Here is a 22,091-nt window from a genome sequence, read left to right as displayed (position 1 = left end):
ATACTACAAATAGCAAGGATAGTATTAACTAGTGCTCGATTTCTTAAAGAAAAACAAATCAAATCTGGCAGTACACTGTTCGTGCACGTTTTTTCTTTCTTTCTTTGAAATAGACTCAACGCCTCAGTGCACAGTGTGGAACAGTGGACGTGCAACAATCGCGTGGATGTCCTCCTCGGCTAGCTAGCTTTCCACGCCAATGCCGCTATATAACGCTAACGCCGCCCAGGCCGTGGTAAACAGCAGCAGCACCAAACGGCAGCGTGTACCGGAGCATCAACACAATCTGAGCGGCGGCGGCGCGTACGTCGGCGACAGGAGGAGGACGCAGACGCAGACGCAGAGCAGGCACATGGCCCCCGTGAGCATCAGCGCGGTGCCGTTCCTCCCGACGGCGGCGTTCGGGGAGTCGACGCTGCGCGCGTCGTTCGTGCGCGAGGAGGACGAGCGCCCCAAGGTGCCGCACGATCGCTTCAGCGATGAGGTGCCGGTGGTGTCGCTCGAGGGCATCGACGGTGGGGGCGCGCGGCGGGCCGAGATCCGCGCGCGCGTCGCCGCGGCCTGCGAGGACTGGGGCATTTTCCAGGTGGTGGACCATGGTGTGGACGCCGCGCTGGTCGCCGAGATGGCGCGCCTCGCGCGCGATTTCTTCGCGCTCCCGGCCGAGGACAAGCTCCGCTTCGACATGTCCGGCGGCAAGAAGGGCGGCTTCATCGTCTCCAGCCACCTCCAGGTATATATGCGTGTCGTATGTGCGTGCTGCCTGCCTTCACGTATTAAGCGTGGCCGGCTGATGGATAGATGCGCGTACGTGGCCGGCTGTTCTTATATATATTTTGCATTTTCAGGGGGAGGTGGTGCAGGACTGGCGTGAGATCGTGACCTACTTCTCATACCCGGTGAAGTCCCGCGACTTCTCGCGGTGGCCGGACAAGCCGGCGGCGTGGCGGGCGGTGGTGGAGCGGTACAGCGAGCAGCTGATGGGGCTGGCGTGCAAGCTCTTGGGCGTGCTCTCCGAGGCCATGGGCCTCGAGACTGACGCGCTGGCTAAGGCCTGCGTGGACATGGACCAGAAGGTGGTAGTCAACTTCTACCCCAAGTGCCCGCAGCCTGACCTCACGCTGGGTCTCAAGCGCCACACCGACCCCGGCACCATCACGCTGCTGCTGCAGGACCTCGTCGGCGGCCTCCAGGCCACGCGCGACGGCGGCCGGACCTGGATCACCGTGCAGCCCGTCGAAGGCGCCTTCGTCGTCAACCTCGGCGACCACGGCCACGTGAGTAGTCTCCGTTCGTTCGTCTGTTTCGGCAATGTGTGATGAACTGCAAGCTGGCGCTTACACATTTATATGACGAACGTGTGCAGCTCCTGAGCAACGGCAGGTTCAAGAATGCGGATCACCAGGCGGTGGTGAACTCGGAGTGCAGCCGCCTGTCCATCGCCACGTTCCAGAACCCGGCACCCGACGCGACGGTGTACCCGCTGGCCGTGCGGGAGGGGGAGGCGCCCATACTGGACGATCCCATCACCTTCGCCGAGATGTACCGCCGCAAGATGGCACGCGACATCGAGCTCGCCAAGCTCAAGAAGCAGGCCAAGGCTGAGAAGCAGCAGAAGATTGCCAAGGAGTTCGCCGTGCCGACTGCCAAGGAATTCGCCGTGCCGAACGCCAAGCCTCTCGACGACATTCTTGCCTGATAAGGCGACTGATCCATTGATCCACGGTTTTATATCGTCGCGTGTGATTTCATTTATAACTAAGAACATTGCTATATACGAGCGTGTGGCGATTAAGTTAAGCGCTGCGAAATAATGTGTGGAGACTGAAACTAAGGCAGCGCCTGCTCCTGCTACTGTGCCTGCGAGAAAACTATGCATTTCTTTCTTTTTCTTTGGAAATGTATTTCATATGTATTAATTATCGGATCTGCAGTTCCAGATATATACATGGACGGATGACCCATATGTAAAAGCTTTGTTTCTTTTAATACACGAGAGCCTATATGTCTGCAATCTCTGGTTCGAGCTCCTTGCGTGCATAAGGGGCTCAGGCAAGTAGGCCTCCAAAGCTTCGTTTGCTTGTGTACTTGTATGGGTAGACGGATGATTTGGTTTTTGGCAAGCATATCCGTGTGACTGTTCTTCCTCTGTTCCTGCAATTTTTACTCTGATCTAGCAGTTGTGGGCTTCACTGAGCAAATGACTACTTCCTAAACTGCATGCAAGAACTAGCAAGCATAGTGACCTAACCGTCTGCATGTCAGTTGGGCTAATTTGGGGCGCGTTTGGACGCCGTCTCAGTACGTCGTATCACATCTGTCTCCACGCCGAAAGTGAGCATTGAAATTTGCTGCCGCATGACAAGGTTGGGCAGCAAAATTGAACTAGTGGAGCATCGTGCCGCTGCATCATACCACAACTGCGACACTGAAGCAAACGACTGCCCAAAGTGCAGCGCGGTGTGACATAGTGCAGCCACCGTTCAAACATGCCCTTAGACCAAAACCGAAAGTCAAACAGTATCCGAGCCAAACAAACTGTCGGTTTTTTCGATACGATTTTAGTTTTTTTATTCTAGGAGTTTTGGTTACAGGCTCTAGTTTTGGTTTCTACTCAACACCGAACCGACAAAGAACCGTTCAAACCGATAGAGTCGGGCCACTGAACAAAAAAATAAGTTGTCTGCTTAGCGACGGTTAATCCCCTCCGCTTCCACGCAGCACAGAGTGGTAGCCCACCTCAGCCCAATTACGCGGCACAACCCACTCCCACCGTTCCACAGAGTCACTAGTTATAGAGCACAACTGGCAACTGCGCTACTTTGAGCTCCTCATCCCGTGACCCCGTCTCCATCTCCATCTCCATCTCCATCTCCATCTGGCAATGGCGCATGGGAGTGAAAGCTAGCCAGAATCCGCGCTTGCCGCTTTGAGCTAAGCCGCCTGCAGGCGACAAGGTGATCGAGTCGGTTAGACGGCGTCCTCTAGTGCGGCCATGCGTGGTGCAAACGGCGAGCGGGGTCGAGGCGCGGCCTAGTGTGCGGCATGCGAACGATGGGGTGGACCGGTGGAGGGGGGCGATGTGGCCTAGCTAGTGTGTGATGGGCGGTGGCGGATGTGAGCCGATCTAACAACAGTCTGTTAATGTGTTGTGTGTTAGAGGTGTCTGTTATGCAAATCACTTTGGTCTACTCAATTTTTAACTAAAACCCGAATTGTAAAGAACTAAAATTGAAGCTATCGGTTTCTAGTTCTAAATTAAATCGAACTGTTTCTAATTAGTGAAAACCAAAGTTTTCATAAATCGAACCGAACATTCGGTTTAAACCGAATATCCAGTTCTAACAGTCATGTGTAGCTGTTCGGCAGTGCTTGTCAATGAATGAATTCTACCGGTTTTTGAAACCAAACCGGCACCCCCGAAGTCAGAACCCCGCGACGACGACCTATCATGCGTTGCGTGCAGATGCGTTCCCGGACTGGTCTACCACGTACGCGCGCTCAGGCACAACGTCTTCATACTCCGCTAACATGTCTATTAATTGGACCGCGCACGAGGCGTGGAACGGTAGCTAGCTACACGTACGTACACGCGCGCGCCCGTCAAGAGTCGGCGGTTGAGACTGAGAGTTAGGCAGCACACTTGCCATACAACAAATAGAAAGGATACATAACTAGTACTCGATAAAATAGTGAAGTACTGTTGTGTACAGTTTTTTGTAGTTGAAATAATTAAAAAAGAACGTTCAGTTTTGTGCCTGGGTCGCGCGGATGTACTGTCAGCTACGACTTGCAGCAGCAGCCAGTAGCCAGCCAACAGTAGCCAGTAGCTAGCCAGCCACCACCGAGCTTACGTGGCGGGGCCAGTGCAACTGCGTGTCTCGCGTCTCCACGCCATGCTGCTATATAACGCTAACACTGACCAGGCCTTGGTATAGAGCACAGCAGCAGCGGCACGTCCCACTCCCACGGCAGCATCACGATCCGAGCGGCGCAGCACGAGGAGGAGGAGGAGGACGCAGACAGAGAGCAGGCCACATGCTGGCCCCGGTGAGCATCGGCGCGGTCCCGTTCCTCCCGACGGCGGCGGCGGGGGAGTCGACGCTGCGCGCGTCGTTCGTGCGTGACGAGGACGAGCGCCCCAAAGTGCCGCACGACCGCTTCAGCGACGAAGTGCCGGTGGTGTCGCTCGAGGGCATCGACGGCGGAGGCGCGCGGCGGGCCGAGATCCGTGCGCGAGTCGCCGCGGCCTGCGAGGACTGGGGCATCTTCCAGGTGGTGGACCACGGCGTGGACGCCGCGCTGGTCGCCGAGATGGCGCGCCTCGCGCGCGACTTCTTCGCGCTCCCGGCCGAGGACAAGCTCCGGTTCGACATGTCCGGCGGCAAGAAGGGCGGCTTCATCGTCTCCAGCCACCTCCAGGCATATACTGATTTTTTTTTTAATAAATAAAAAAAAGATAGACGAACACAATACACACGTGTGGTTCTGCAGGGGGAGGCCGTGCAGGACTGGCGTGAGATCGTGACCTACTTCTCGTACCCGGTGAAGTCCCGCGACTACTCGCGGTGGCCGGACAAGCCGGCGGCGTGGCGGGCAGTTGTGGAGCGGTACAGCGAGCAGCTGATGGGGCTGGCGTGCAAGCTCCTGGGCGTGCTCTCCGAGGCCATGGGCCTCGAGACGGACGCGCTCGCCAAGGCCTGCGTGGACATGGACCAGAAGGTGGTAGTCAACTTCTACCCCAAGTGCCCGCAGCCTGACCTCACGCTGGGTCTCAAGCGCCACACCGACCCCGGCACCATCACGCTGCTGCTGCAGGACCTCGTCGGCGGCCTCCAGGCCACGCGCGACGGCGGCCGGACCTGGATCACCGTGCAGCCCCTCGAGGGCGCCTTCGTCGTCAACCTCGGCGACCACGGCCACGTGAGTAGTCTCCGTTCGTTCGTTCGTTCGTCGGTTCGTCCGTTTGCAACGTGATGGACTTCTTGCTGGTGCTTACACGTTTGACCAAGGTAAATCCTTTGATACCTCAACGTGCATGCGTTCGTGTGCAGCTCCTGAGCAACGGCAGGTTCAAGAACGCGGACCACCAGGCGGTGGTGAACTCTGAGTGTAGCCGCCTGTCCGTCGCCACGTTCCAGAACCCGGCGCCCGACGCGACGGTGTACCCGCTGGCCGTGCGGGACGGGGAGGCGCCCATACTGGACCAGCCCATCACCTTCGCCGAGATGTACCGCCGCAAGATGGCGCGCGATATCGAGCTCGCCAAGCTCAAGAAGCAGGCCAAGGCTGAGAAGCAGCTGCAGCAGAGTGGCAAGGAGTTCGCCGTGGCGAACACCAAGCCTCTCGACGTCATTCTTGCCTGAGGCGACTGCTCCATTGATCCACGGTTTATATCGTCGCGTGTGATTTCATTTATAATTAATAAGAACATAGCTATGTGCGAGCGCGTGGCATTAAAGTTAATAGCTATGAAATAATGTGTGGAACTTGAAACTAAGGCTCCTGCTAGTGTGCCTGTGAGACGACTATGCATTTCTTTTTAGTAATGTGTTTCATGTACTAGAATCATGTCCGTTGCAATGGGAAAAAACAATATTAATATAGATTTGAGTGTGTGTTGTACTATTACCCATCAACACAAAAATGATGTATATTATTATTCTAGGAGCTTGTTGCCTCTGGAAGAGGAACTAATCCAAGAGTATTCGACAGTGTCTGTCGGACGGCTGGCGTGGTTGCTGCCACCGTTGAGGACGAAGCTTATCGCTGGTCTCAAGCGGGGTGCTGCCACCACAGTGTGTCATTGGCCACCAGTCAGTGGTTCATCTTAATCCTTGACTGCGTTGCCGCAAAATTCTACCTACGTAGTAGCAGCTTGGCCTTGTTTAGTTCACCCCCAAAATTAACAAAATTTTAAGATTCTCCGTCACATCGAATCTTATGACACATGCATGGAGCATTAAATATAGATGAAAATAAAAAATAATTACACAATTTGTCTGTAAATCGCGAAACGAATTTTTTAAGTCTAGTTACTTCATAATTGAACAATGCTTGTCAAATAAAATGAAAGTGCTACACACTGTCAAAATCCAAAAACTTTTTGGATCTAAACGAGGTCTAGATATGCTGCTACATGTTGCAGGGTTCACACTATTAGGCTATAGTGTGCTACTCGCATTCTAGGCCGGTCGGCGTTTACCTATGTAATATAAGGCCTTGTGTAAGGCCGCTTTAGATGCAAATTTTTTAGATTTATACACTATAGTATTTTTTTATTTGACAATTATCGTCCAACTATAAACTAACTAGGCTCAAAAGATTCGTCTCGCAAATTACAGGTAAACTGTGCAATTAGTTATTTTTCTATTTATATTTAATGCTTCATGCATGCGTCCAAAGATTCAATGTGACGGAGAATCTTGTAAACTTTTGGAATTTTGAAGACATCTAAACATGCCCTTAGTTCACCATAAAACCTAAAACTTTTTAAGATTCTCCGTCTCATCAAATTTTGCGGCACATGCATGGAACATTCAATATAGTTAAAAAAATAATTACACAGTTTACCTATAATTTGCGAGACAAAACTTTTGAGTCTAGTTAGTCCCGTTGAATAATAATTGTCAAATAAAAACGAAAGTGCTACCGTACCCCCCAAAATTTTTCACCTCCTCAACTAAACAAGGCATAAATCCTTCTTCTTAGCAATATACTCCCTCCATCCCAAATTATAAGTCATTCTAAGAATCTTAGAAAGTTACAAATCATAGTTTTAGCAATCAATGGAATCTACAACTTTATAGTTTTAAGTTTTCACATTTGAGGTTGTTAAGACGACTGAGAAAATAATATAAAGTTTAGCAACATATTAATTGTGCACCAGGCTTGTCACCTCACAAAAATTATATAATTTCTTGAAAGGTGTCAAATAAAGATACATTTTATAGTAAAATTGTAGCTATCGATGAGATTTGTAAGTTTTAGTTTTGAAATTTCTCATATGAGATTAGAAATAAAAAAAAATCCACCCAACAAGGCCTCCATTCACAGCCCAACCTTGCGCTGGGCCTCAAGCGCCACACCGACCCCGGCACAGTGATGCTGCCGCTGCATGCTCCCGGTGGACCTTGTCGGCGGCCCAACGTGGATCTTGGAGCAACCTCGTGCTACGGATGCAGAGCGGCGAAGGTACGTTGGGTGCACTAAAAAATATAAAATTAGTTAATTTGATTAAAAAATTTTATCATATATGCATCCCCTAAAACATATGTTTATGCACCCACGCAAGGCACAAGTGCATTCTCTGAGTTTGTTCAAGCCTCACCACTGAGCAGAGCGGTGTGGTTGCCATTGTCCATATCGCTATCGTATTGGCCTCGGAGTCGGATGATCCCCATCCATGACTCCAATCCATGGCGTGCGATGAGATGGACACGTACGAGATCAGCGCGAGGTTCGGTTGGGCATTCGGTGCCGTGCCTCCTTTTTCTCAGGCGACGAGACTACATACGCTACGCCTGGCATCGGCATAACATACACGCGCCAAACTCGCGCTCGATTTACAACCAGTGTACGTAGTGTAGCAAATGAAAAACGTTTCAGCTAGCTCCTACTTGAGACGTACGTACGCTCGGCACAGGAACCACGTGCAGCTAGCTGATGCAGCCTGCAGGTAGCCAGCCACACCACCACTCGGGGTAAGATAGCCTCTCAGCAAGCAGGGGACGGGCCGGAGAAACGGGAAAGGGAAAAGCGAGCCCGCGTCCCGTGCACACCACGCAGCGGCCGGCTAGCGATCGAAACCGGCAGACAGGCGGCATGGCACACAGGTTCCGCCTGCACCGCCGGCCGGGGCGTGTGCACACGCGAGCTCGGCACAAACCATCGAAAGCGACGCGCGCCAGCCCGGCTCGGCGGCTCGGCTCGGGTCGGCGATTGCCGTGAGACTGCGACTGCGAGAGAGCACGCGCGCGCGCGCTCGCTGGGCAGCCGTCGCGGTCGTCGCCGGGGCGCACATCCATGTGCTGTGCCGTCGCGCGCAGGCTAGCTAGCTAGCTAAGCTAGGGATTGCACGGAGGGCGTACGACGTGCGCGCGGGAGCTGTCACTCACAAGTCACAACCACCGCCACCCAGTCCGCGAGATCAATCTCAGCAACGGCGTTGCATTGCATCCGCCACGGCCGGCCGCGATGTCAGCTAGCCCGTGACCGTGGGCACACGGGTGGGGCCGGGGTAGTATGCTCCCATGCCGCGTCGCTGTTCCATTTCGCTCCATCCATGGCACCCGCGGCAGGCATCGACTCCTGTGTGCGCGCCGAAACCGGGCAACGCTTTCCGGGGTCCGGACCGCTCAGATCACGCGCGCACACGCAACGCAACTAGCTGCTCCGTAGGGCATTAAACTACGCTGCTAGATAGCGAGGGATCGATCAGTGGCGCGCGGGCGCGGCGGCTGGATGCGCGCGCGGGGAACGCGCCACGACAGCGCGTCGTTTACGGCTTGGGCTCTCCGAAAGTGTGGGCGATCGTGCCTTCGCCCGGCGCCCCCCGGAAACCGCGAGCGTAACGGCCCGGTTTTCCCCCGCAAACCGTTGGCTCCGAGCTGATGGCGGATCGGAAGCGGAATTGTGCATGTGTACTTCGATCGACTTGGAGTGGAGCTCTCAAGTCTCAGCCGAGACATGTGTTGCTGATGGAGAGATCCCAACGGTCTGAGGTTGATGAAATGAAAGCCGTCCGTCCTGCTATAGGCTATACCTAGCTAGAGGCTAGAGTTAGGCCTTGTTTAGATCCAAAAACTTTTTGGATTTTGACACTGTAGCACTTTCGTTTTTATTTGACAAACATTATCCAATAATGTAGCAACTAGGCTTAAAAGATTCGTCTCGTGATTTACAATTAAACTGTGCAATTAGTTATATTTTTTTATCTACATTTAATGTTTCATGCATGTACCGCAAGATTCGATGCGACAGAGAATCTTGTAAAGTTTTGGGTTTTTGGGTGTATCTAAACAAGGCCTTAGTATAGTACTATATGAACAAGCCTATGGGCTATAGGATCACATGCACCTGACTGACTACCTGAGGCAACTAGCCGAGCAGTGGTCACCGGCCGGCCGGGCGGGCCAAGTGAGCTCACCACCATGACGAGCGCCGCCACGGCGGCACGGCGCTGGAGCTGGAGCTGGACCAGGCAAATACGAAATATGATGCCCCTTGCCCCGGCCCCCATGTTCTTCATTGCTTCTAGTCCGTTTCCTTTCCGCCTTCCGCGGTCCACTAGCTAGCCCTCGACGTACGTACGTACTACACACATGTATATGATTCACGCACCTAGCTACAACGTAACCACGATTTTCTCCTGGTGAAATTAACCTTCTTGCTTTCTGTGGATGATGGATAATTGGATATGACACGAATTGTACGTGGCAGCCGCGGCCCAGCCCTAGTCCTGGGCGGCTGGGCAGTGCCCACTGGCCAGTGGCCACTCACCACACCAGCAGTACACGGCGTACAGATGACAGATCTGACCGCACGTCGTCGTAGGAGAGAAAACACGCCCCGTGTGCCACTGCGCCGCTGGCACACTGGCACTGGCACTAATAGCTCGCCGAAAGAACATCATCGTGGACTGAGTTTTCGGAGAAGATAGTTGAATATTCCTCACATCACGTCGTGTGCACACTGCATCATGCGTCTGTTTGCAATTCTGTCATCAGGCACCGCATGTTTGCATGCATGAAACACGGAGAGATATCGATCGATCGGCTGCCACAGGGTGACGTACGACGTCTCCGACAGTCCGACTAGCTGGGGCACCGGCACAGCGTGGCTTCGGCGTTTGGTGCGGTGAATATGCCGTGCCCAGTTGGACTGGACCAGCATGCATTAGAGACCCACCAATGCCTACCAGCTGAGAGAGAGAAGCGGGCCACGTGATGCTGTGCTATGCTAGCTTAGCTACACACGCTTTGCAGGATTTCGCATTATTCGTGATATGCTAGCTGCATGCCAAGCAACTGAGATACAGAGATCCGTCCTGCTGATAAACTAGCCAGGCCACGATCGAGGGAACTCAAAAGCACGTATGCGCTGTCGACCGGTGGTCTCTGGTACGGTCCGGCCGCTTGGCCAGTTCAGTTCACAAATAATTAAATTGTTTTGAAATTCCGGTTGCATGTTTTATATGTTTCTGTCAAAATCTGAATGTCGATTTCTGATCTTTACTCAGGCCTTGTTTAGTTCCAAAATATTTTGCAAAATTGACACTGTAGCTCTTTCGTTTGTATTTGACAAATATTATCCAACCATAAAAACTAGGCTTAAAAGATTCGTTTCGTCAATTTCGACCAAACTGTGTAATTAGTTTTTATTTTTATCTATATTTAATACTTAATGCATGTGTCTAAAGATTCGATGTGACGGGGAATCTGAAAAATTTTGCAAAATTTTTTGGGAAGTAAACAAAGCAAAATAGCAACATGCCGTCAGGCCCGATCTAGCGAGGCATGCATGGTCCTCCCCTGACCCCTAGCTAGATACCAGTGGCAGAGCCAGCGATTTCTAGCATTGAGTTCAGAGCTGCCAACGGAACACGGACAGTAGATGTGAACAGGGGAAACTAGGCGAAGCTGGAGGAGGATGTGCACCCATGCCTTGGTGCTGGAGAGAAACACGTTTGCGTGTACATATACAGGCAGAATCAGCAGTTTAGCACAAGCATCCATGGTGTCCTCTGAACACTGTTACTCTCTTACAGAGCATACATTATTGTCCTGAACAGGCAAGGCAAGCAAGACCATACAGCACTCGGGACTTTGAAACTTCTGAGCGATGAGATCATGAGAACGCTTGTGACTTGTCATCGCTTGACTGACCATAAACCGTGGTCACCTTCCGAGCTCTGCGTTCCTTCGATCTAGCGTGTAGCCGCGGGTTCCCACAAACTGCGGTAGCACTCCTTTGTTTGGGTTGTCCGGGCACCCCCAAAATAGTAGGAACCATTCCACAAATCTTCAGGCAAAACCGGTACTGCAGAGATATGCTGCGTGGCTTGATCCATGTGATTGACCTTAAATCCTTGATAGCAGGGACCAAGTCCTATCTATAACAAGGACTAAAACTCCACTCGGTGGCGTTCGAAAAAAAAAAGAAAAAAAAAGAAAGGTGCCCAGGCTAGCACACCACGGAGGGTCTAAGAGCAACTCATTCTGGTTGGCCCTATAATTTTTCTTACCGCTAGCACACCAGGGAGGGTCTAAGAGAAACTCCAGCAGGATCACTACTTAAGACTCAATAGCTAAATATGGGTGCCCATTCTAAAAACATTACTCTAGCAGAGCGAGCTCCTACTCCAGACCCCATATTTTGGTTAGGCACCCATATTTCTCCCCCAGACCTCATTCTCGTTGCCCAACAGGATAGCCCCCATCCTTCATCGCGTGTCCTAGCCCCAGCGTGCACTCCTCTCTCTCTTCCCTTGCATGTACATGGCACCCTAAGTTATCCGGCTCGATGCTCTAATTGTGTCCCTCTTCAAAGGAAAAAGAAAGAGGAAGAAGAAAAAGACAACGACGAGTGGGTCCTTTTTGTCATTCTCACCGGAATAGGTTTGGGGGCCCAAGTTTTGGTGCTACTATTGGAGTTGAAGAAAAAAGTTAAGCCCTAAAAAGTAGGGGCACCCAAATTAAAAGTAGAGGCCTGGTTTTAGAGGCTACTGTTGGAGTTGCTTAAAAAAATATAAAAGGAAAGGAATTAAATAAAAACATGTGTGTCTATGAGGGCTTCTTTGAAACACAGGAATTTCATGGGAAACAGAAAAAAGAAACTTTTTTTTTTCCAAAGGGGGCCTGAAATAGGACTGAAACACCAGCCACACAGCTCTCTGCGTTTCACTTTTCACCCAGGGTGGGTACTCAAATAGGCAGTGCCAGGCTGCCAGCACCAGCAGCAGCACCCAGGAACGACGGAAAACCGCTTACCAGTAGCGCCACGGCAGCACTAGTGGCACACATCCGCACAGCACCTCCGGCGTCACCTGCGGCTGCGGTGTCCCGGTCCGGTGCACGTACGTACGAACGGCACGACTGCACCTGCACCTGAATATGCACACACCAAAAACGACGCGCCGCTGGGCCAATCCCTGCAGATTTCCGCCCGGCAACTCTATTGGCCGATGCCCAGCGACGCGGGACGCGGCTATATATATGGCCACCCCGTCCCGCCCACCTCCGCACCTAGACACAGACATCAAGCGAGTGCCAGCTTCCTCCCAAGGCACGAGCAACCGAGAAAGCCACTCGCCCGTCCGTTCCCGCAACTCGATCCAGTCCAGTTCGCGCACGACGTCGCAAAGCATGTGCAAGGTGGCGATCACGATTCCGTCCCTCGTGTGGCTGCGCCGCGCCGTGCGGCGGTGGCGGTCCCGTGGCCGCGCCGCGGATGCCTCCGGCTTCTCCTCCTCCTCCCCGCGTCCCTGCACCGCGGTGCCGGCGGGGCACGTGGCGGTGTGCGTGGAGGCCGCCGGCGGATCCGGCTCCGGCTCCACCAGGCGGTTCGTGGTGCGGGTGGCGCACCTCAGCCACCCGGCGTTCCGGGAGCTGCTGCGGCAGGCGGAGGAGGAGTACGGCTTCCCGGCGGCCCCCGGGCCCGTCGCGCTTCCCTGCGACGAGGACCACTTCCTCGACGTCCTCCACCGCGTGTCCTCTTCGGGCACCACCGCCTCCTCCTGCTGCGGCCTCGCCACGCGGCGGTGCGCGCGCGGCGAGTCGCGGCCGCTGCTGCAAGGAAGAATAATGGCTGTGGATCAGAAGCTCGCCTGGTGATTGATTGATTCGTGCGTCCGTTGGCATCTGCTGGCTGAACGGATCGAGCGAGCCTGCGTGCTTATGACATATTAGGGTGACGGGTTTCTGCAAGACTGCAAGTACGAACTCGCGTGCAAGTGCTCAGCTGGGGCCATTGCCCAGCGCGAGCGGGAAAGGGCAAAGGCGTCTCGCCCGGCTGGCGCGGCCGAGTAGACCGTGCATGCAGGCACAGGGAGGCAGGGCGGCAAAACAAGCGCCAGACTCGCCGCGCGCATCCCGTGAGGCGGCGTGCGGCAAGAAGCAGCACTACCCCGGCTACCGCGATGGGCCAAGCCTGCGTGGGCAAATTTCTATTAGGAAAGAAGCCACGGACATTGTTAACAGCAGCTAGTTGTATATGGATTTAAGTTAGAGTTAAGGAAGCCTATAAATTTTAGTGCGAATAAACGTGGTTCCTGGTGATTTTGCCCCATGATTTTGGATACGTGCTACTCTATTTCTCATGTACATTATGCTAGTAGCTCGATCGATCAACTGTACATGCGCATCTGCAGCTTTGCCGGAATAAAGAAAGAATTATTCCCTGTAATATAGCATTTTTTTTACTTGATAGTGGCTTGACATGCATGTGTTCATGACAGTTGTCCCTCTCAAATGCGAGAATTTATTCCATTTTCTACTTTTTTTATATAGAAAAATAACCCTATAAAATTTCTGGTTCCAAAGAACAAACATGAATATCTCTACCAAATTAAAGATTCAAACTCTGATCCCGTGGAGCGTGGACAGCTGAAGGTTATCTCCTTAATTGCACTTCATGTAGAATTATTTGTACATAGTATAAGTTCAAGATTCGCAAAAAAAAAAAAACTGAGTATTGCACACGTACCGACGATATGGATACATCATGTCCTGTTTGAAATGGCTTCATGGTTTAAGCTAGATTTTGTCCATCTGCCAGCACGAGGAGCTTGTTGAAAAACCTCTCTAGCTAGGTCATGCGTGTCTAACGCTCCTCGTTCCATGGTGTATATGTTCGCCCCATGACTCTATGTAGTTTCGGATTCCAGATGAAGGGAACAAAAGCTATAGAGGTTTCGCATGGTGTCATACATGTAGAGGTTCAGAAATGTAGAGGCGCCGATGTCTTCGTAAAAAACCCCGCACGATCCAGGTAGTGTCCCCAAAATTCACAGCGGCAGCCTTGAAGGCCAGGTGTGCATGAGCGAAACAGAGAAGAAGCTGCATGTGGGCCAAGTCCTGAATTGAACCTGAGGCCTTGCCAAAGTGCCAACTGCCAAGTGCCAAGGCAACACTTGGCGTCCCGGCCGGCCGGCCTTCAGGCTTCAACGGCGCATCTGCCGATTCGCCTGACGCGCACGCATGGAACCGGCCGTTTCAGCCGTCGATCGCCACGTAGCAGGCGGGCAAGGATGAGGAGCGACCGAGATCGCCAGCGGGGCCTGTCAATGTCGCCTGTCGGCCAGGCCCCAGGGGCGCTTCGGCGACGGATTTTACCGGGGAAGATAGAGGGAACACTGTCACAGTTTTCAGCTCGGCATCCGGGTCATCCGGAAAGAGCGGGCGATAGGTGCCTGTTGCTGGCTGCCCCCCCGGAAACGGTGAGCTGAACGAGCTGCAGGGCTCACAGTCACAGTGGTTTTTTCGCAATCCGTTGGCTAGTGCGATCGAGCTGACGGTGAGAGGCGGCTGCGGGATCGGGTAAACATAGCTGCATCTATCTTGCATGTGTTGCTGATGGCAGGGTCTCAACGGCATCAGACGTGACAGGTCACAGGCCGGCGGGCGTCTAGTGCACACCCGAGCCGATGTTTTTCTGCCCTTTTTGAGGGGGCTGTGCGAGACTACTTGAAGGAAAATGTGGGGTTTCGTTTTGAAGAACCGATGGACTCGTGCATCCGCCGCATTGCGCTTGTTGGCTTTGTGTGGACATACGAAACGCGTGCTTCATGCCTGAACCTGCGATCTGCTGTAATGTGTGTTGGGCTGTTGGCGTGTTTGCAGCTTTGTGTCACCGAAGCGCCAGTCCAGATGGACGTCACGTCTCCTGTCCTGCGGCCTGCGCTCAACGTGGTTGCCTGGATTTGGCACTGCTAGTTCTCGGCTAGCGGCGTTCGGTGCAGCAGCGAACAAACGCACGCGTTAGGCGATGCCATCGCCAGAGATCCAGGGATTGTTTCCTTTTGAGCCTCCTCCCGTCAGACAAGGTTGTTTTAACGCCAATCAAATAGCCTCCGATGCATGCCAGCCGAGAGAAGCTCGGCATGAGATGCACCAATGCTAGCTGTGTGTGTCTGGTGAGTGGTGACGTGCTGACATATGCGCGTTTGCAGGATTTCAGTTTCGTGGTCTTGCGTTAAGTATCTGATACTAGTAGTAGCTGACACAAATGACTGTCCTAAACTAGGACAAAACTCAAATCAAAAGAAAGAAAAATATTATGGATCATATATGCTTAGGTTAGTTCCCGACAACTGATGTACAACGAAGCTATTTGAAAGGCTGCTGAATAGCTGACAGATTCGGCTGATAGTTAAGCTCAAACAAAAAGTGAATCTAGCATATTATTCGTTAGGCTGAAATCTTTCATGAAGAACTGATTTAGGTTGGGTTTAAGAAGACATGTGCTCAGTGCTCCGCTGCTATAATGGCAAAACCAAAGATTTGTCCTGGACAGTACAACAAGTGAGAACTATCCCAACTAAGGCACCATACATCCGAAATTTGCTTGTTTCTTCTTGGTAGTTTGAACCTCCATTGTTCAGCAGCAATCTTACAGCTAGTGAGGATATCATCCGAAAGTTGTCGAATTTGAACCACGATCGTTGGAAAATTGCATGTGTTTGTGTGCTTGTTCCCCTTCGTTAATGCCAATAGCTCCGGTGCATTCATCTAATCTCGCCAATAAACGTTCCTTGTGATTAAAAAGAAACAAGCGAACGAGTCCCACGTGAAATAGAGCTGTGAAAATCACTTTCACCCACCAGCACTCGCAGTAGGCAACTAGCCGTTTGGTGCACGCGCAGCACCCCTGCTGCCAGATCCCCCCAACCCACGATGCCATCCCTGAAACTCCCGGGACCTCCAGTGGCCGATGCCCACCGCGGCCTCTATATATATGGCCACCCCACCCCATCGGCCCTGCCATTCCGCCCTCGATCGCAAAGGAAGCCTCCGCACAGCGAATCAAACAAGGCTCGCTCAACCACCAGTCGAGTTCCAAGTTCCAACCATGTGCAAGGCGGTGATCACGCTCTCGTCGCTCGTCTGGCTGCGCCACACGCTGCGGCGGTGGCGGTCCCGCGCCGCGGTTCCGGCGGGGCACGTCGCGGTGTCCGTGCGAGGCGGCGGCGACGGCGACGGGGCGGCGTTGGGGCCGAGGCGGTTCGTGGTGCGGGTGGCGCGCCTCGGCCACCCGGCGTTCCGGGACCTGCTGCGGCAGGCTGAGGAGGAGTACGGCTTCCCGGCGGGTCCCGGACCGATCACGCTCCCCTGCGACGAGGGCCACTTCCTCGACGTCCTCAGCCGCGTGTCCTCGTCGGTCGCCTCCTGCGGCCTCCGTCGGTGCGCGCGCGGCGAGTCCCGGCCGCTGCTGCAGGGGAGAATGGCCGTGGATCACAACCTCGTCTGGTGATCAGAAGCTGCGGCCAGTGCGAGGGGTAAAGAGAAGGCAAAAGCGTCTCGGCCCGGCTGGCGCAGCCGAGAAGACCGTGCACACGGGCACAGGCGGCAGACGCCGGGGCACATCCGGGCGCCGTGCCGCCGTCGTCCCGTGAGCCAAAGGAAGCAGCGCAACGGCGACGGCTGGGGCATGGACGACGTTGTTAACAGCTTTCCTCTCAAAGTCTTAATGAGCAACTAGAAAAGCCTAGAATTTTATTTGTAGAAACTTTGGTTCCTGGTAATTGTGTAAATATGCGTCTGTTCTCTGTAGTCTGTACATTAAAGCCTAGAATTAGCTCTATCGACTGTACAAGCCACTGCCGCTTTATTTTTCCCAGAAAAAAGGAGAGCAAGAGTTCTCTTCCCTGCACAACTTTTTTTTGGTCCTGGTTTGCCATGCAAGTGTTCGTGATACACTGATACTGAGGTGGCGAACCAGCCGTTGATGCATGGAGCATGACCAAGGTTTCCTATCTCTTTGGTTCTCTAGCTTTCATGTTTTCTTTTTCTTCCTCCTATATCTCATCAATTCGCAAGGCAAAAGCATCTCTAAGAGTTTGACAAAAATAACTTGGCATCCATATAATTTTGACAAAACAAGAAAAATTTGCCTCCAACAGTTGGGTAAATAAACTTGGCAAAAATAGCAACTTGGCATATCATGACTCCCAGCGCTCAAAAATATCAACTTGGCATATCAACTTGCCATCACGATTTCTGGCGCCACGTTTCCTTCCCCCGCGCACACGAAGCCTTCGCGCATTGCCTTCCCCCGTGCGCGCGAAGAAAAAGACGCGCCTCCTTCGTCCGCGTGAAGAAAAGGTTGTGCCGCCGCCGTTCTTCGTTTCTCCTCGATGCGAAGCCAGACCGTCAGCTTTCAGAATGCACACCTAGGGTAGTCGGCGTCTACTAGGGCAAGGTCAGCGTTATGGGTAGTCATTGTCCTTCTAGGGTTTACGCTAGGTCTGATGTCATGGAACCGATCGATGAAGCTACGATGCGGCGACAGAATCGTTTGCGCGAAAGGGAGGAGGGGAAGCGCGCGGAATCAGTAGCGCCCAGAGAAAAAACCATCTTATGGGCTTTATTTTTTCATTTTACCAAGTCCAAAATAGCAAATTCTTAGAGAGGAGCTATTTTTTTACTCCCTATATTGTTGTGGGAGTTGGCAAATCACAAGATTTGCTAAGTAGAAAATAGCAAACTCTTATGCTCTAGGCATCGTTTGGTTTCTGGAACGATTCCTAACCAGAATGGTTTCTAAGAATAGTTCGCTAATTTGTATAACCTTGATCAAGTCAGCAGAACAGTTCCCGTGCGGAGCGGCCCATTCCGGACTAACCGAACGTGGTCTTAATCAAGCGCATGAGACACCAATTTTACTGGGATAAGGTATGGTTGGGATCACAACAGACTTGTTTATTTGTTTGTGCAAGACTGGGGCTCGATTTAACGGCAAGGGGCTCAATTCAGCAAAGGGGGAATCTAGATCTGCACAACAACACACTTGTTTGGCGATAGAAGATCAATTCGGCGGTGGAAAGCTTAATTGAGTGCATGGACAGCCTTGTTGAATGCCCACATGTAGGTCGCTGGCCGATCTCAATAATATGACATGGCGAATTGATAGTCGCCTGCCATTGGAACCTTGAGAACAAAATTGGCTCGCCCGCACAAGCGAGAAAATCCCTGCTAGGCTTGGCAAGTTTGCTACATGCTCAGTACACGAACCATTTTTATAAATGACTTTGAGACGGTTCACTTAACAAATCTTCTCCGAGAGGACGTGCCACGTATCACGTTAGGATCTAATAACCTGTACTACATGCTGAGACTCTGTTGCTAACCTCACCTCAGACGATGTTACCATGCTCATCAACAAAGTGAACAACACTCTGTTAAAGTATGTCAACGCCACGGTTAGCTGATTAAGCAACACATGTGTACTATATATATATATATATATATATATATATATATATATATATATATATATATATATATATATATATATATATATATATATATATATATATATATATATATATACAGAATAAATTAGCAGTACTACTTACTATATGTACTCATATGTGTACGTATGTATGTATGTATGTATGTGATTTTCAGCAAGCTAGCCTAGCTTGTGGATTCATGCATGGCTAGCTCTTGTTGGTCTCTAATGTATGAATAAACTGATGCTATACCGTTTACATGTATGCACGGGTCCTATGCACATCAACATAAATCTTGTGTTTGTAGGAGGATGTGTTGCGGTATTGGATGAAGTGTATCGTGACAGCTTGTGCTCCGCAGCTCGGCAGATTCAGGATTTTATCTAAGACTGGATATATGCTGGACGGATCCATGTAGGATGGGTGCGGCTGCACCCAGGACAAAATACAAAATAGGCAATAGTAGGTACACTTCTACCGTATTCGCACAATCGCACACGAGTGTTCTAGGAACGTCTGCACCCACAGGCTAGCTTTTTTTTAGCCAGCGTTGAAACCCCACGGGCCATGGCAGCCTACAACTGCGCAACAGGCAGCCCAAGGTCATCTTAGGCACAACCCACACAGAATGGTCGACTGTCGCTTCTACTTAGGTCTTGTTTAGATGTGAAACTTTTTTTAATTTTACTACTGTAGCAATTTCGTTTGTTTGTGGTAAATATATTATCCAATCATAGACCAACTAGGGTCAAAAGATTCATGTCGCGATTTACAGATAAACTGTGTAATTAGTTTTTATTTTCGTCTATATTTAGTGTTTCATGCATGTGCCGTAAGATTCGATGTGACGATAAATCTTGAAAACTTTTTAGTTTTTGGGGTAAACTAAACAAGGCCTACGCCAAACTCTCGACGCATCACCTAACGGCTGACACCTCCCCTCCCACAGCCTTCTCTGTTCTCTCCCCTTCCACACGCCCGTTCTCTACTCTCCTCTCTCCCCTCGACAATAACGCGAACTCGCCCAACTACTCTTCGTCTCTCCCCTCGACAATAACGCGAACTAGCCTAGCTGACCGTCGGCTGTGGCCGGCCGTGGCATTACTTCGTCAGGCGTCTAGCCTTAGGGACATGGGCACCAGGATCCTATCGCCATTCGTCCACTACCGTGGCCATGCTCTTCTTTATTCTTTACGAGGCAAAGTAAGGAACTTTATATATTCTCTATTCTTTCAATTTTTAACAATGGATGAGCGTCCAAATTGGTTTTAATTTTGTGATTCTTGTTTTCGTGGTAGTTTTCTCCAGATTCTAGGGTTAATGGGTTAGGCACTTAGGCCCATTTTATTTATTTTTCTATGATATTTGATAATTGATATATTATGGAAGAAACGAAGCAAATAAAGTTGGTTTCAATTGCTTGTTTGCTCACACGCTTTAACTCCGAGGTTCAATAAGATTCCCTATCACATGCATCATTATTTCCAAGAAGTAAAATGGTTGTATTCATATTCATATTAATTTTTTATTCATAATAATTTTTCCATTATTTTTTTCCATCTTGTCGCAGAAGTGAGAAATATAATATGTGGAGCCAAAGGCCTAGGCCTTGTTTAGTTCCCACCAAAAACCAAAAACTTTTCAAGATTTCCCGTCACATCGTTTCTTACAACACATATATGGAGCATTAAATATAGATGAAAACAAAAACTAATTGCACAGTTTACCTGTAAATCACGAGAGGAATCTTTTAAGCCTAGTTACGACTTCATGATTAGACAATGTTTATCAAATAAAAATAAAAGTGCTACAGTAGCGAAATAAAAAAATCACAACTAAACAAGCCCCTAGCATGAGGGACAGACTGATACACTAGTACCAAATAGTGTTATATTGAACCATATGATTGCACACACCCCCTTCAATATTTTTCTAGTTCTGCCACTGATATGTCCATGACATGTGTACCCTACTCGTTTTATTGTTCTCGAGATGAAATGTTGATATTATTTGTTATAAACTTAATCAAACTTAGTCTAAATCTACATTTTTTAGACGGAGGGAAAGGAATACATCTATATAGCATTTCTTTTAGAGTCTACCACAAATATGAGCATCCCATGACCTATTCATAACTCATAAGCTACACTTACATTTGTCTTGGGACAATACTTAAGCGTGAGAATGAATTTTTTTTTCTCGAACGTATTTGTGTAGGAGGGACAGAGACGGGGGAGTATGTTGCTAGACGGAGGACATCGTTGAGTTCTCTAAGGGCGTGTTTGCAACAATGCTCCTGCCCAGCCTGGCTCGCTGGCCTGGACCTGGACAGCTTGAGCCTGGCTCCTAGGATGCAACCTGTTTGGTTCACTAGCTTAGACAAGCCTAGTTAAGTTGAGATCGTGTTTGATTTCTTGACTCAAGTACTTGTGGTTACCCTGCAGCCTGCACTACTCAAGTACCCTATTGCACACTCCATCTCGCTCCATTAGGCCATGCCATGAAAAAACGGACCCCCACCGTTTCTCTGGAGCCACGAGCCAGACCGAAGAGTCCAAAATGCATTCCGTGAGCCAGGATGGAAAGCGGCCCAGTGACATCGAACGCGGGCCGCTGCAGCTGGGGAGCTTAGGCCACCCCCACAGCCCTCTAGCAAACACGCCCGAAATATGGAATCAATATGTATATGTTCGCAAGAGCGATTGAGCGACGCAGTACAGACTCTGCGCCTGCCGCCGAGCGATATCTGTAGATCATGGGCACCATCTCCACACACAAGGCTGAACCCGAAGACCGAAGTTGGACGCACCGTACAGCCGAAGCGCAGTCTCGCCACGACGCACACCAGACGCGCGAACAAAGGAATGAAAGCCATCCAACACAGTGTCAAAGCCATCGACAGTGCCACAAACAACGAGGACACACCGGTGGGCGTGTCCTCCCACCTCCGTGAGGGTAGGGTGGTTGTCCTCCCCTCTGTTGGACCGTTGCTACCTGCCCTGCCTCGACGGAAACCCGGTCTTTTTCGTCGCTGACGACCGTGTCCTCTCCTACGGCATCAACCTGCTCCACTTCTCCATATGCGGGGAGCGGGCGATCGATTTTCATTACCCGCCAAATCACAAATTCATGATTGGAAGGGATCGATTTTCTGCAGCGGGGAGATTTGGGAGTTGGTATATAAAGAACTTTTGACGATGGTTTTTATTCCTGCGACGCGGAGAAAACCAATTTCCCAACCCTAGATCTCTTTCTCACCGGCCACGCGTTCGTCGGCGGCGCCTGAAACTGAGGAGCGAAACATATCGGCGCCGAGGATGTTCCTGACGGTTGCGCCCTCATCCGTCTCGGCGCATGATGCTGAGAGGAAGTCCGATGAAGGGCCCTGCGGCAGCGTCGAGCTCGATGGCGAGCGCTAGCAGAACTGGGCACCCTTCTGCCTCCTAGACTGCCCATATTGCTTTGTACCTTTGTTTCTGATCTCGAGCCCAAGTCCAATCCGACAGCAATGATGCAATTGTGCGACGAAGGATATGCTGATTTGAGGCATGAACTCAACCAAGTGAAGCAAATTATGGACAGTGTTGTAACTGAAATTTGGAACCTGAAGAAGCAACAAGGTCAGATAACGCAGGAAGGG

General features: G+C 51.1%; 3 protein-coding genes across 3 annotated transcripts; all 3 read left to right on the top strand.

Moving 5' to 3' along the window:
• Window positions 88-5,628, top strand: LOC8082549. The gene is made up of 7 exons (XM_002448658.2): window positions 88-733; window positions 849-1,277; window positions 1,367-1,693; window positions 3,370-3,491; window positions 3,927-4,422; window positions 4,495-4,923; window positions 5,055-5,628. Exons 1-7 carry the CDS (start codon window positions 200-202, stop codon window positions 5,364-5,366), a joined length of 2,649 nt encoding a protein of 882 aa, XP_002448703.2. The 5' UTR covers window positions 88-199; the 3' UTR covers window positions 5,367-5,628.
• LOC8082548 (auxin-induced protein 10A5) lies at window positions 12,260-13,287 on the top strand. Its single transcript, XM_002448657.2, has one exon. It carries the CDS (start codon window positions 12,366-12,368, stop codon window positions 12,831-12,833), a length of 468 nt encoding a protein of 155 aa, XP_002448702.1. The 5' UTR covers window positions 12,260-12,365; the 3' UTR covers window positions 12,834-13,287.
• LOC8082547 (auxin-induced protein 15A) lies at window positions 15,997-16,869 on the top strand. Its single transcript, XM_002448656.2, has one exon. The coding sequence runs from the start codon at window positions 16,069-16,071 to the stop codon at window positions 16,468-16,470; it is 402 nt and encodes a 133-aa protein (XP_002448701.1). The 5' UTR covers window positions 15,997-16,068; the 3' UTR covers window positions 16,471-16,869.

This window comes from Sorghum bicolor, chromosome 6, assembly GCF_000003195.3.
Source record: "Sorghum bicolor cultivar BTx623 chromosome 6, Sorghum_bicolor_NCBIv3, whole genome shotgun sequence".
Taxonomy (NCBI): domain Eukaryota; kingdom Viridiplantae; phylum Streptophyta; class Magnoliopsida; order Poales; family Poaceae; genus Sorghum; species Sorghum bicolor.
The sequence above is the reverse complement of the archived record's forward strand: the minus strand, read 5'-3'. Positions and strand labels throughout refer to the sequence as shown.